Source organism: Fulmarus glacialis, unplaced genomic scaffold, assembly GCF_000690835.1.
Source record: "Fulmarus glacialis isolate BGI_N327 unplaced genomic scaffold, ASM69083v1 scaffold42100, whole genome shotgun sequence".
Taxonomy (NCBI): domain Eukaryota; kingdom Metazoa; phylum Chordata; class Aves; order Procellariiformes; family Procellariidae; genus Fulmarus; species Fulmarus glacialis.
Genome location: NW_009189250.1, coordinates 7,303 through 22,142, shown reverse-complemented (window position 1 = coordinate 22,142; position 14,840 = coordinate 7,303). Strand labels below are relative to the sequence as shown.

The window sequence follows — 14,840 nt, the reverse complement described above, 5'->3', positions numbered from 1 at the left end:
TTCCATTAGTCTATACCATGTCTTTTTTGATACGAGTTATGTCCATATTCTTACGCACAAAATAAATACACAAACTTTTGGTCGAGTAGTGTTATCCTAGAAAAACATCTTGAGCTTCTTGCCAGCTTTTGTTAGCAGAAGGTTTCTGGCATTCAGAGGAATCTTTTTACGGCATGGAAGTTAAAGCCAGGTGATGCTGATCCTAGAATGCTAGTTTACTTCATTTTGAGTCAGAATTGTGTGACTTTTGAACATGGGAAGGAATAACCAGTAGCTATCGTTATTTCTAGGAGGGAATGGAATAATTTCTATAGGATTTGCCAAATCCACTAAAGGGTTTTTTTCTGCAGGCTGATACAAAAAAGGTGTACAGATTCAGGAAATCAAGAACTGTAATGACAACTTCTCTGTGAGAGTACAAGCCAAATCTGTGTTGTATAGAAAGGGAACAGTGTTGCTGCTGTTCCTGAATTCTCTCTGGAGACATGTTATTTCCAATCTGCCTCTCACTGGTTTAAGAGCTCCTAAGTAGAGGGAATATGTTTTCTCTCGTTAGGAGGTTTTCCTAGTCAGCTGTTAGACTAAGTCTGCATTGTCAATGGAGGTTGTTTTACCTCAGGAGACTATGCTGTTATTAAAAGTGTTCACTATTGAAAAGGGTTAATTTAATTGATTTTTTTTTTTTCCCCTCTGGTTGACATCTAGAAAAATGGATGATGATGATGATGATGATGACATTCCCCAGCTTTCATCCCATACGTTGGCTGCCCTCCAGGAGTTCTATTTGGAACAGCAGGAGAGAGAGGGCATGAAGACCTCCCAAGGGTTTAATCAATATTCCATTGGCTCAATAGAAGAAGACTGGGTAAGAAACTATAAACTTCAGTTAATGAAGCACAGTTAGAGGAGTAGCCTTTACCAAGTTTCTTTTGTGGATGGATAATGAAATGAAATTAAGAAGGGGAACGCTCAAGATGTTCCTAGAGTAGCAAAATCAAACTATTCATGGACAGTAACACTGCAGAGATATTTGCTTCAATATTAAATCTGGGTATAGTTGTCTGTTCTACATGTGCGTGGGGGGTACAAACTGAAATTACACGGAGAGGGAATCAAGCTGCCAACAGAAGCATCTATCCCTCCTGGAAATTTTAACTCCAGCCTGGCATGTGAAGGTGGTAAAGATTCTTTCCTGAGTTTGAGACAAACACAGTGTAACAAGATGAAGCGATCTTTCCTTTCACATCATATTTCTTTCAGTATTTTATTTCTTTGGTTTTGTGGATGGGTGCTTTGCTGCTTTTTTTTCTTCTGACAGACTGATTTTTGATTTGTCTCTGGGTTGGTTTTTTTTTTTCACTCCTTCTTTTTCTGATCTCTTCTGTTTTAGTACTTTTATCCTTTATTTCCTTCTATACTGTCACTTTTCAAGTTCCTTTTTCCTTTTCCACTGAAGTAACTCAATTTAAGCGCACATAAATATTGTGCATCTGCACATTGGATTTGAACTAACCTTGTCAGTGATTTTGCATTACTTGGTTTTCCTGATACTGCAGTAAATGCTTTGGAAATACACAGTGTAAGCTACCTGCTGCGTGTCGCTGGATAACAGAAGTAAAAAGACTGACAGGAGAATAGTCACATTTCCAGCTTTACAGTTTGTGAACCGAGAAGTTGCTATGGATTTTGGTTTTCTTGAAATATGACTCACCACACCTAACAGTACATAGCACAGCCAGAAGATTTGATGTTGTTTATAATTGTGCGTTATCTTTCTCAGCAACTGAGCCAGTTTTGGTACAGCAATGAAACTGCATCATGCCTGGCTAATGAAGCAGTTGTGGCAGCTGGAAAAGGCGGCAGGTAGGTTTTAATAATTACGTTATAGATTTAACATGTCTTTTCTGTAAGTATTTCGGTTCTACTATGTAGACAGAGCATGCAGTTTAATTCATTACTCATTGTACTTCATCTTTGTTCAATTGAGATATTGCAGAAACGCTTTGCTGTTATTTATTTAATTAGTAGTTCATACTGATCTTACCATTTAGCTTTTCACTGAATGTTGTAGGCTCTGCCTTGTAAAAGTTTACTATGAATGTTTTTGTTTTTTGAGAAATACAAAGAGCTCCAGAGCATATTAATGACTTGTAATTCTTTTCTCTGTTTTCATATAATGTTTCTATAGAACAGATGGAAAAACTTGGTTTTCTTCCTATTTCTGTAAGGAGTCATTTTTAACTTTAAGTTTTCAAGTATATTTCCTTGCTGTTCTGAAACAAGATTTTCTCTGTAGCTAAGCTTAAGGTCTTTGTGCAGCATGGAGGTTGAATAGGTAATGGCTTTAATATTTAAAACTCTGTTATTAAAGTAATTATTTGTTAGAATGGAGGAAGAATAGCTTACATTTTTGTGACTGATGTTTAAAATGTTTTCCCAATGTTTCCCAAATGTTTTCCAAAGGGGTTTTTTTGTTGTTGTTTGCCTTTTAAATTAATACTCTTAAGTTACTGTCTCTTTTTCAGGATAGCATGTGTTAGTGCACCAAGTGTGTACCAGAAACTGAAAGAACAGGATGGTAAAGATTTTTCAGTGTGTATACTGGAGTACGACAGAAGGTTTTCCGTATATGGAGAAGAATTTGTCTTCTATGATTACAATCACCCGTTGAACTTACCTGAAAATCTCCTGCCACACAGTTTTGACATCGTAATAGCAGATCCACCCTATCTGTCTGAGGAATGTCTTCAAAAAACGGCAAAGACCATCAAATACTTAACAAAAGGAAAGATTCTGCTTTGCACAGGTATAATTAATAAAAATATTAGGTCACCATTAAGCATCTTTTTCTTTCTCAAAGACAGACTTACTTAAGTGAGAAAAATACTAACTCAATAATAGTAATTTATCATTAATTCAAGGAGGAATATGTATCCTAAGCTTTTTATTGGAATACTTTAGTTCAACCTTTATTTTAAACTGAAGGCATGTGTTTTTTAATAGCTGAAGTCAGTACTTTTTTCACATGGCATTACGAGTTTTACTAAATTTTTGAAGAATTATAAGATCATCCTGCAAAGTTCCAGAAGTATTTTTTTCTTGTAAAAGGGCCACTCTCTATAATTGCAATGATTGAAGTCTGGGTATGACAAACATAGGTGCAACTTATTGTTAGTGTCTTACTCAATAACCTTATGAATTTGTGATTTTTTAAACATGTCAGTAGCTGCAGGATTTCAGCTTCCAGATACTACTTAGCATCTAAGGTGATCTAAATAGAAAGAATGACAAATAGATCGGAATGGCGTTTGCTGAGTAAAGGGGGATGATTTTAGCCAAGTCTTGAAAAGAAGAACAAAGTCAACTTTTTTTTTTTTTTTCATTTTACCTGTCTTTACTGGTAAACATAGGAATTGTAATGTGAATGAATGTACGAGGGGATTCTGCCACTGTGATTCAAGTAAAGAGATCTAGGCACTGAAATACAGCAGGAGGAATTAAAAACCAAGTGATAAGAGCAGTGAAACTGGTTACCCAGAGGGTAGTGGTCAACGGCTCAATGTCCAGATGGAGATCTGTGATGAGTGGTGTCCCGCAGGGGTCCATATTGGGACCGGTACTGTTTATCAGTGACATAGACAGTGGGATCGAGTGCGCCCTCACCAAGTTTGCGGTCGACACACCTGAGGGACAGGATGCCATCCAGAGGGACCCGGACAACCTCGAGAAGTGGGCCCATGTGAACCTCATGAGGTTCAACAGGGGCAAGTGCAAGGTCCTGCACCTGGGTCGGGGCAACCCCTGGTATCAATACAGGCTGGGGGATGAAGGGATTGAGAGCAGCCCTGCTGAGAAAGACTTGGTACTGATGGACGACGATGTGTGCTGCCAGCCCAGAAGGCCAATCGTATCCTGGGCTGCATCAGAAGAAGAGTGGCCAGCAGGTTGAGGGAGGTGGTTCTGTCCCTCTACTCTGCTCTGGTGAGACCCCACCTGGAGTCCTGCGTCCAGCTCTGGAGCCCTCAGCACAGGAAGGACATGGACCTGTTGGGGCGGGTCCAGAGGAGGGCCACAAAAATGACCAGAGGGCTGGAACGCCACTCCTATGAGGAAAGGCTGAGAGGGTTGGGGTTGTTCAGCCTGGAGAAGAGAAGGCTCCAGGCAGACCTTATTGCGGCCTTGCAGTGCTTAAAGTGGGTTTATAAGAAAGATGGGGACAAACTTTTTAGCGGGGCCTGTTGCGACAGGACAGGGATGAAAGGTTTTAAACTAAAAGAGGGTAGATTTAGATTAGATAAAAGGAAGGAATTTTTTAGGATGAGGGTGGTGAAACACTGGCACAGGTTGCCCAGAGAGGTGGTAGATGCCCCATCCCTGGAAACATTCAAGGTCAGGTTGGACGGGGCTCTGAGCAACCTGATCTAGTTGAAGATGTCCCTGCCCATTGCAGGGGAGTTGGACTAGATGACCTTTAGAGGTCCCTTCCAATCCAAACTATTCTATGATTCTATGGTTCTATGAACTTACCAACTGTACTTGCAGGTCCTGCTTTATGAAGATGCACTTGTTGGTTTAAGAAGCTGTGAGTATCTGCCGTAGTCATGGTGTTTCTTAAACTGTAATCTTATTACAAGACATCTGAAGACATCCAGGAAACTTTTACAAAAAAACCAAAGGACAAAACCCCTCTATCATACAATTTGAGGGAAGTCAACCAAGCAGGCAAAATAAAGAAAAATTAAAATAATATATGGCCATAGAAAGCCTACTTCTTTGTTTAATTGCACATAGCAGTCATGCACAAGGATGGTTCTCAGAATTTTTTTCCCTAAAATGGGTAGGTGATCCCTCACTTTACAAAGTTTGAGAAGTACTGCTCAAGGAAGTGATTGCTCAGTGTGTAGCTGTAAATATCGCACTGCAGTTTATTTAAGTGCAAGAGTATATGTAATCTGTTTGCATTTCCCATGGCTCCCTACCATGTAATTTCTTTGGCATGTAGCAAGAAGATTGAGTGGAAGTTTCTGTTTTCTATAAGAGAGGCACTGATCTTACCCTCTACCTGTTTTTATGAAACTTCTCGGACATTCATTTCCTTGGAGGGTCTTCCAATTCTTTCAGATTTATTTTACATTTCCCAATAGATTCAGTTGTTACAGAGGGCTGACAGTGTAGCGGCTTTAAGCCTTGCTTCCTTGAAAAAAGCAGGCTCTCTACTTATGCATTTGGGAGGAGCTATTAAAAAAGCCCAAACATTCTGTTACTGGTTTTCTCATCGAATACTAATTATTTTTGCTGCAGGTGCAATCATGGAAGAACAGGCAGCAAAGCATCTTGGTGTGAAGATATGCAAGTTTATTCCAAAACACTCACGAAATTTAGCCAATGAATTTCGATGTTACGTGAACTATGCTTCTGGACTGGACTGATTCTCATAAGAAGATCTACAACTTTTTCAGTCAAGCTCCTTTCTGTTTTTTATCAGTGACTCCACGTTTCTCAATGCTGAAATATTCAGCTCCAAGTACTGTTTTCTGGGCTAGCTTTAATCAACACGGTGTGATAGCCTCTCTCTTTTAAACATGTAAGCATTTGCAGTTACTGTGTTTTGTATCTTACCTGTTAGGTAAATGGGGACCAAACAATGCAGGTGCTGGATAATGGGAACTTCTCTGTTAGAGTTTCATTCTAACTGGTAGTTTTCACCATTCAAGGACTCTTCAGTGATCTCTCTGCAGTAATTTTAGCTGGTTGGCTTATAACAACACATAGGTGCTTGCCTCACAGACATCAGAATTGTCACTGCATCAGAACTGGTGACTTGGTAGCTAGTGGATGGTTGAAAAAGCAGGAATAGCAGTCGTCTTTCAGTCTTGAGAGATGCTCCCTTGGTAAAAGGATTGAGGGTGTGTTCTGAACGTGTCATGTGTTTTCAGATTCATTACCCAGCTGGCTGATGTTTTTATAAAGGATAACTAGAAGAGAAAATGGGTCTGCTTCTGGGGGAGGCCTCTCCAGTTGCTTTTAATAATAATCAGAACTACCTACCAGTTGCCAAGTAGGATAAGACCTACTATCCACTGTTGTTGCCAGACTGGCTTTTTAAAAACTTGTGGTTATTATTTCACCTTTTCTCTAAAGCCTGGTCACAAACCCAGACTTTCTTTTTGTAAAAGATAAGATCTATTTTGTCGTCACTTACCACCATATAAACTTGTGTATGTATGTATGCTGCACTAGAGAAAAAGTAATGTAAAAGTTGTTAAACATCTCTTTGCAGAAGTACGGTGCATTTATTTTGCAATGTTTATGTGTTAGTGCAACAGAAAGTCATGAGCTTTTAAAAAACCACGCAACTAGGCTGTTCTATTTACTAGTTAAGCTAACCTCCAGAGGTGGTATAAACCTGATGTCTCCTTGAAAAAAGCATAATAAGGATTTCCCCATTAGAGAAAGCTTTACCCACATTAAGAATCCTATATGTTAGTCAGGCCAAATCACCTAGAATACGAAGTAATTTACTAAATAAAGTTGCAACACATCCTTGCCTTAGTGCTTCAGAGTGTGTTCATGGGTTCTCACTTTGAGTTACTTTTACTGTTGGTTATGAAATACTTCTGTAGTAATGTAACCCATACATGTTACTTCCTTAAATCTTGACTCATAATGGATCTGATTAAATATAGTCCCTGCTTTTTAGTAGATTTCAATATCAAGCTAAAGGTGATTTACAGGTATGTCAAGTTTGTAGTTACAAGAACAGTCCCTTTTTTCCAGTTGCCCAGTTTTATCTTTGCCTCCTGTTCCACAGACAGCAGCAAAGCAGTAGAATAGAAGCGTCTTAGAAATTGTTGAATCTTACAAGGCCACTGAAGTAAAACATAATGTATTGATAAACTCCCACTGCTTCTAATAGACAAATGTTAAATTTTAGATACAGGCTTTGGGGTATATTTCTATCAGTTTCAATCAAAATAGATGATATATTAGAAAAACTTTGCTTTGGGATACTAGAGATTTTTGGTAACTTGGAATTTTTAAAGCCAGTTTTGACTAACCTTTTGACTACACTACTAATGTATTTTTGGGTGAAAGCTGGTTCATGAATTCCAAGGCACTCAACGGTTTTATCAGCTATAATTAATCTATACAAAACATAAGTACTTACCTTTATATGCCATACTTATATATTGGGATTGTGTAAAAGGCTAACAGAAATGCTGCATCTACAAAATGAAGCACCTAAAATGAAATATTAAATTTATTTTGTGGTGGGGATGAACCTAAGGAAGCTTGTGAGACAAGACTTTTAATAAGGTGGAGATAATACTCATGATTCTGTGCATTTCTGCTGTTTAGATGCAGATTTTCCCATCTGGTGGAGTAAAAAAATGAGCAGGGATAACGTAGGTGGAATATAATCCTCTCAGTGCTCAGAGAATTGTGCTTCCTGAGCTGGATACAACACTGGTCTATAAATACCCGTCCAAGCCACTGTTGCTCTCTTTCCCATTTTCCAAGAGATCTGTTCATTTCCTAAGGCTTTTCCCTGCTCACATTTTGTATCTGCTGCTTCCTCCCCCCTCTTCCCCCATACAGTGTTCCTGAGTTTCATGATAGCAGTTTTCTTCCTCTTTCACGCACCTTGGTTTCCCTCAGACGGGTAACAGGTATTGCCAAAACGAGAGAAGTGCAGCGGAGGAAGAGCTCGCAGGGAGAATGGAGACCGGGCTCTTCTGACAGCCTGTGTGAGCCCACGGCTGATACAGTTTTGCCTTCCAAACCAGAAGCCCTCCTTGCTGCTAAGCCCAATAAAGCCAGAATCCCCCCTGAAAATGACTGCCCACAGGTGACATACAGGTGGGTTCAGCTGTTTTCCAGGAGGCTACGCCATTACCTTTATGTGGCCAGTTTCAAAATAAAGCAGACCAGAATGTTAAATGCATAGGTATTGGCACAAATGTATACTTCACAATTCTAAATGTTTCATGTTTATTACCTCAATGTTTTGCACACCAAGCAGATGGAGACAATGAAGTTGTCCTGAAACTTTATTTTTAACTATGTAGAGGCTTCAAGTGGGACACGTATGATTGCCAGAAGGGATGATGTTCTTCCCCCACCACCCACCTGAATTAGAACGTGCTGTTCAAATACAAGCTTCACCTATGTTGCTGCTTTGCTATTAATCCCTTCAGCTGTCCGCTGCATTTGGGTAAATGTGTGCTGTTGGGCTCTCTACATCATAATTAAAAGACAACTTTGCTAACTTCCTCAGACCTTTCTTAAAAAAAATAAAAGTACACCATTCAGTCGTACCAAGAAATTCAGTTCACCAAGAAAATAACTGCTACTTCTCACATGTAGGTCAGACGGCTTTGAAAAGAGGCACTGTGAAGATGCACGATTATGAAAATGAGGGTACACATAAATCTGTGTAGATGCACTCAACAGAGCAGCCCGTTGTCCGCCAGCTTCCCTCTTAAAAGGCTGGTGAGCGCAGGCAGCTGCCCAAGCAGAGCTTGACTAGTAGCATTCACAGCCTTCATCAATGATAGGAGGTAAACTATTTTTGTAGCTGTGCTTCTGACAAGGCTGCAAGTCTCAAAAATTCGTAGTGAATTTGTACTTTGTGCCATCGCAGTAACTTTAAGAAATATTATGTGAAAGCAAAATCTCTTTTTTTTTCTGTAATAGGGTTATGAAAAAAAAACATCGGTGTCAAGTAGTGATTGGCTTTCCCTATTGTGGATGTCTCATGGGTGGACTTGCTATTGGAACAGACTGTGGTGAAGTGTTACCACCATGCTACTTTTCAGTGGCATTTATGACTGCAGAGTCGTATGTGCTACAGCCTCTTGGCTGCAGTAACAGGCACTGTGCAGCAGCAGGGCATATCGATGCCCTGCTGCCGGTATGAATGTGACACTTGGCAGAGGAAACCTGGGGTCTTGTGCACAGGCTGATGGCTGTAGGTGGAAGAGAATATACTGCGGCTGCCTGCACCTGACCCCAGATGACAAATGAAACATTTCTAGAAATGCTGTCGCATGAAATCCAAGGTACTGCTTCCATTAAGATCTAATCTGCACTTCCCATTAGAAGTGGTGTTGCCCTCAGCTCGATGTTGCACAGTTAGCCCGTCTCTGTACCACGCAATTGCCTTCACCCCTCCGCCCATGCCCCTCTGTACCAGAGCAAGCGGGAAATCTCTCCGATGGCTGGTTTTGTCACTCTCCCTTGGTCACCTGCACGGCGCAGCCCCAGTGCCATGCAGTCCGGTGGGAAACAGGGCAGCTGGGTTTGGGTTGCAGAGGCCTGTCGTCAGCCGGTGTCAGAGCTGTGCTGCTGCTCTGGGGCTACTCACGTTCCGCAGCCTCCTTAGATGGGAGTACAGCAAAAACAAATGGCAGCTCATGCCACTACTCAGCAAAACATGTACGATTGACTAGACCTCCCTCGTGTGCCCTAGTCCACGTAGTTATGGCTGTTCCCTAATCCCAGCGAGATTAATGGGTGTTTATACTTTCTGAGCACATCATAGGCTTCTTCCCTCTTCCCCTTGCTGCTTTCATGTTCATGTTCCCCATGCGATTTCATGTTGACTTGCAGCTGTAGACCTCCACCTATTCAGCCAAACACCTTCATGTAATGACTGGCTAGTAAAACCAAAAACTAGCATCTCGGGCTTTTCTCAGCCTTCCTGAATGATACGAATTTTCCAACCTATCTTAAGTGATACTACAGAGAAGAAAATAATCTCTTTACCAAGGATATTGTTCTCTATTTTGTGGCTCCTAATGTATTCCAGGGACAAACTCATTGAAGGAAAAGATTTTCCTGGCGCAACAAAAATTTTCTCAAATCAGCTGCAGCTGCCAGATAGTTTCAGCTTTGAATTGTTTGCATTTATTGGGCCTGGAGTTGGTTCAATGAGGCATTTCATGTCTGCCTTGTGTCAACAGTTTGTGAGCCTTGAAGCAACTCCAATGAACCCTCCCTCCCCCATGCAAATTAAAGGCAAGGCAGCAGCAGCTGTAACCAGAGGGCTAGAAGCTGGAAAATGTCACACCACAGTTGAAGTGAAACTGATACAAATCCATGATGTGATGATCTCTTTAAAAAAAAAAATTCCAAACAAACACAAACTACATTTAATACTCAACCTTTTCCACATGACTAATGTGGAGAGGGTTTATATATGGAAGGTATTTTGAAGGTTAACAAATGTTTGTGTAGCTAATAGTTCTTGATGTTAAGTATTAACAAACAGTTGTTCAGTAACAAATTATTATCAAACAGTTGCTCACGCTAAAACATAAACATAGCTTTTAGGAGACACCTAACTGGAAAGCTGGATCGGGAAGCAAATTGGCTCAGCTAAAAAGTCTGTCACAGAAGAGGGTGAGGATTAAAAAAGGAAAATGGACTTCTGAGTAAGATAACATGAGGTTGCCTGTAACGATAGGAAGCTTTCTGCACTTGTTGCAGTATGACGAGAAGGAGGTCGCCAACATACATAATCTATTGATCCATTGAGGTTTCGCAGTTCTCTAACACTTTCCTTTCAGTCATCCAATTCCTGAAGCTATATGTAACCTAAAGCATCTGTTTTTCTGTATTGGCGAAACCGATTGTGTTCCATTTACCTGATCTTAGCCTGCAGCTCCCAGGAATTCCCAGAACATTCTCTAGTTACTTGAAAACCTCAAACTGACTCCATAATTTATGGTGCAGGACAAGAGAGTTGCAAGAAAAAGTGAGATTTTTTTCTCCACATCATGCAAATAAATCCGTAACTAATGTGTGGCAGACAAATTTGTATAACAAAAGTGTGTGGGCAGATAGATGAGTTTTGCTTGAGGGCAGTGTTCAGCCAAAGCTTTAGCTGGTAGCCCTTCTGGGTATTTACTAAATGTTAAGGGCTATATGGCTTGGGATTTTTTTGTTGTTCTTGGGGTTTTTTACTGCCTTTTACTGTGAAGACTTTCTATGCTGTGGAGTCTGAAGGTACAACTTCACCCTGTCTGAAGTGTGTGTGTGTGGAGAAAAAACCCCACGATTTAATAGTGAAACCGTAAGATCTTAGACTGATGAAGCATCATCTTAATGCAGTGTTTCTCCAGTTTTGCAGGTCTGCTTCCCTTTTGAGTCCCTCTGTTTTTGATTACCACTTCCCTCTTCTCAGGGTGAGAAGTTCTTCCACATTAGGAGGAAGGAAAAGTGGCTGTAATTGCTACAAGTGTTTACATTCTCCAGGGAACAGGTAACTACCTTTAATTGCTGGCAGCAGCTAGGCAATTAGCTGTTCTCTGAGTAGTATAAACACTTTATGACCTTCTTTGAACCCTTCTTTGAGAATCCCCTTGAGATAGAAGCATCACAATTTGAGGAAACACAGATCAGAAAACAAGAAGAATTGTGGAAAAGCATCTGCACAAGAAAGGCGGTTATAAACTTCAATCTGACATTGTGATGGGAATCTTTTATTGGTTTCTGGAGTTCTCAAAGTTGTTTTAGGCCTTGTAAGAAGCTACACAGATTGCACTATAAAAATACTGTTATACTAGACTGAGTCATAAAAAGCACAGTCAATAATTATGCACCAAGACAAGGAGCTGTCATATGATTTTCATTCTCTATTTAACTTGTTAATTCTGTTTAGCTCATAGTCTTTCCATTCTTCATCCAATGACACTCCAAAGGAGCGTGTGTTTGTGTAGCATAGAGACCTTCCTTGCTATGAATTAAGCCAAATTTTGAGATTCTTGATGTAGCAAATTCATTGCTGCATATGTTGTTTATTCTTTTTTGTAATGATATTGCAGTCATGATCCTTCAACTGTAAAAGATATTCTCTGCTGTGCAGAACTTTGGTGATTGTTGCCCTCTGAGGAGTTAGTCATGCAAGGTATGCCTGGTTATTCCTCATTCTCAATTACCAGACTGACTCAACCTTCAGTCTCTTGTTCTGGAAATGCAGGTTTTTGCACACCTAGGGTTTCTGGTTAGGGCTTGCCATCCAGTTCCTGTAAAGCTGCAAAGATGGAAGACTAGCATCTTTTTGCAGGTGATCGTCTGTTACGTGTAGCATAGGAAAAAATGAGTAACACTAACTGTATAATCAGTTGGATTTAACAAGTCTGGATTGGCTGGGACTCACCTCAGTGACCTCTAGAAGTTAAGACCTAGCCTGTTTACTCATCTGCAGTGTACCTGAGATGAAGCCTATCCTTCATACTTTTTTTTTTAATGGGGAATTTCCTCTCCCAACATGAAAAAGGTTTTGGCCTTTGGCTTTTCACAAGAAACAGTTAAGCAGTTAATGATGAATGAAATCTAATACAGAATTCTTGGGCCCCAAACTGTGTTTTTCTAATTGATATTTTCTGTGTAATTACACTTAGTCCACATCAGAAAAGTCCACTGCAGTTTTACAATATTTTAGCATGCTTTTTCTCAACACTTTTGTACTCTTAGCAATTTGGCAAGTTTAAAAATAGCAAACTCATAGAATATTGTGTCATGAATGACTCAAACTCAGTAAAGGTTTCCTTACTGAAGGTATAAATAGCCAAAGATGTAACAGCCACGAACACTGCTTGGAATTGAGATATGCAATATAAAGGAAGGCTCTCCCAGCCTGAGAATTATCCTTTTAACTGCTGATTTGGCACATGTACAGCAGCTATGTGATTTTTATATAAGAGTATTTAAAAGTAGAGTATAAGAGATTCCTTAAAAATATCTACAACCAGTAGTCTGCTATAGTAATAGCTAGCATGTCTTACAGTTGCATCATCTTCTAACATTTACTGTGAATAAGCAAGGATAAAATGTTCTGCTCTAAGAAGAAAAAAGCTATTTTGGAATTTGTAACAAATACTTACATGAACTAAAGAAGTTCTTAATATGAATTCTCATCTCTAATGATCTGAGCAACTGGACAAAACTTTCCATCTTATAACTGAAATAACTGTAAGTAGAAAGAGAGGGTAAGTCAATGTGTTTGCTGCTGTTGTGCACTTTCCTGAGGTGGCGAAATGATGATGTGAAGCCAATACTGTAACACGACTCTTTACACGTTCTTCATTCTGATGACGGCTTGTTCTGGCTTACCAGCAACTTCATTTCTTGCTTATCTATGCTGGAATTTACACTTTCGGCCTCTTTTTCTTGCTCAGGTACACAAGTGCAGCCCACTGGGATAGTGACGTAATCTTCTGTGTAGACGTAACGGCCCCCAGCACACGCCGACGTGCGACGGAGGATGACTGTTGGCATGTACACAGGGGTGCTGCGGAAGTGAAAATTTTCCTCGCCAAAGATCCCCATGAGGCAGCCTTTGCACAGACAGTATGCTTCAGGAATGTATTTAGGATATCTTGTGGGATCATACGAAATTCTATAGGGGAAGCAATTAATAAAGATTCATTAGTATCTCTAAAAATAGATGTATTCATCTGGAAAACATTATTATAATGTGATTTGCCTGTAAACATTTATATAATGTTTTTGTTTTCTTTGCCAGGAAAAATAGGTGTAGCTGTTGCTGTCTGGCTTCTTATTTGTAAAGTGTGAAGGAAAAACATGAACAATTTATACAACTGATCAGGTCCTACAGTGCACACTGAAGTATGAAGTGACTGGCTTTCTAAAATGTGAGATTCAGGGGTTTAAGCAGAATAAGTTTTGCATTTTGGACTGGATGGGAAATAAAGCATTAAAAGGGACACCTGGACATTTCCAAACTTTCGATCTGCCTTGAGTTCTTCAAAAATTGGTACAAATCCTTGTTAACATTATTATTGTTGAAGCTATGCCATGATGTTTTAAAATTTTATAATTTAAATAAAATTAAATTGTACTGTTATGTCTGCAATAGTTTTTGCTCACTAGTATGCTTGGGGTTATAAAGGTGCCTTCCTCTTGACAGCAGAAGTCTGGATTTATTTCTCTAATTCACCTCCACTGGCCCTTCCTCTAACCAGAGAAGAGTAACATTTGCATGCCCCACACTGAGATAAACTGCAAAGTTAATGTTTTTTCTGCCCTCTCCGGCTACATTTTGAAGTAAAGCATTGCCCCAAAGCTTCAAGAATATAGCCTCTATTTTTTCTTATCTTACAGTTTGTTATCTGACCCTTTGTTTTTGCTTATTAATGCCCTGTCTCTGGAAATTCCTGATTAGCAAGAGCTGGAAAGGTTGTAACCTAAGTACAGCTTGGACCAACAAAGTCCAAGTTCCAACATTCCTCTCTGGATGTTGTTGGACGTAGAAACAAAGATGTGATACTATGATCTCAAGTCATACAGATCCTGGCTGACCATTGTTTTTAGCAAAGAGGGTGAAAGCTGATGAAGTCTGCTTGTTTTTTGAAATAAAAGACTAAGTATACAGCAGAGTACATATACTGGAGTGTGTAGCTACGCTGCTTATTGTGATGGTGATGTATTTGTTGCTTTGTTCTTTACCTGCTTTTTTTTCTTTACCTGGAAATAATTGCTGGGCATGGCTGTAACTTGTACATTAATACAACTGTGTGTCATTATTCTAGAACAATGTTTCCACCTCCAGAAAAAGAGGATTTTTTAATACGTTTAGCTCCTATGCCAGCTGTCCTCTTTGTACCTGTAAGCTTCCTCCAGATCACCTTCTGCTCTCACACTGTTACAAAACTAGCCATGCTTCAGCACTGGTCGCGCTGTCCAGCTGGAGAGGGATGATGGCTTTCTGGCTGGAGAAGCGTTCAGCCCAGAAGCACCGCCAGCCGCCTCTCGGTGCTCCTCCCGCAGAGCCCGTCCCCTCTTTGGGAGGATGCTGACCCCGAGTGTGTTAT

General features: G+C 40.0%; 2 protein-coding genes across 2 annotated transcripts; one reads left to right on the top strand and one right to left on the bottom strand.

Moving 5' to 3' along the window:
- The first annotated feature begins 708 nt into the window (after positions 1-708).
- On the top strand, positions 709-5,856 carry N6AMT2 (N-6 adenine-specific DNA methyltransferase 2 (putative)). Its single transcript, XM_009581266.1, has 4 exons — positions 709-865; positions 1,781-1,863; positions 2,526-2,806; positions 5,302-5,856. The coding sequence occupies exons 1-4, from the start codon at positions 710-712 to the stop codon at positions 5,427-5,429; spliced, it is 648 nt and encodes a 215-aa protein (XP_009579561.1). The 5' UTR covers position 709; the 3' UTR covers positions 5,430-5,856.
- A 7,233-nt stretch (positions 5,857-13,089) lies between these two features.
- Positions 13,090-14,514, bottom strand: IL17D (interleukin 17D). Its single transcript, XM_009581287.1, has 3 exons — positions 14,494-14,514; positions 13,493-13,563; positions 13,090-13,426 (listed from the first exon to the last, which is right to left on the bottom strand). The coding sequence occupies exons 1-3, from the start codon at positions 14,512-14,514 to the stop codon at positions 13,090-13,092; spliced, it is 429 nt and encodes a 142-aa protein (XP_009579582.1).
- Between the last annotated feature and the right edge of the window lie 326 nt (positions 14,515-14,840).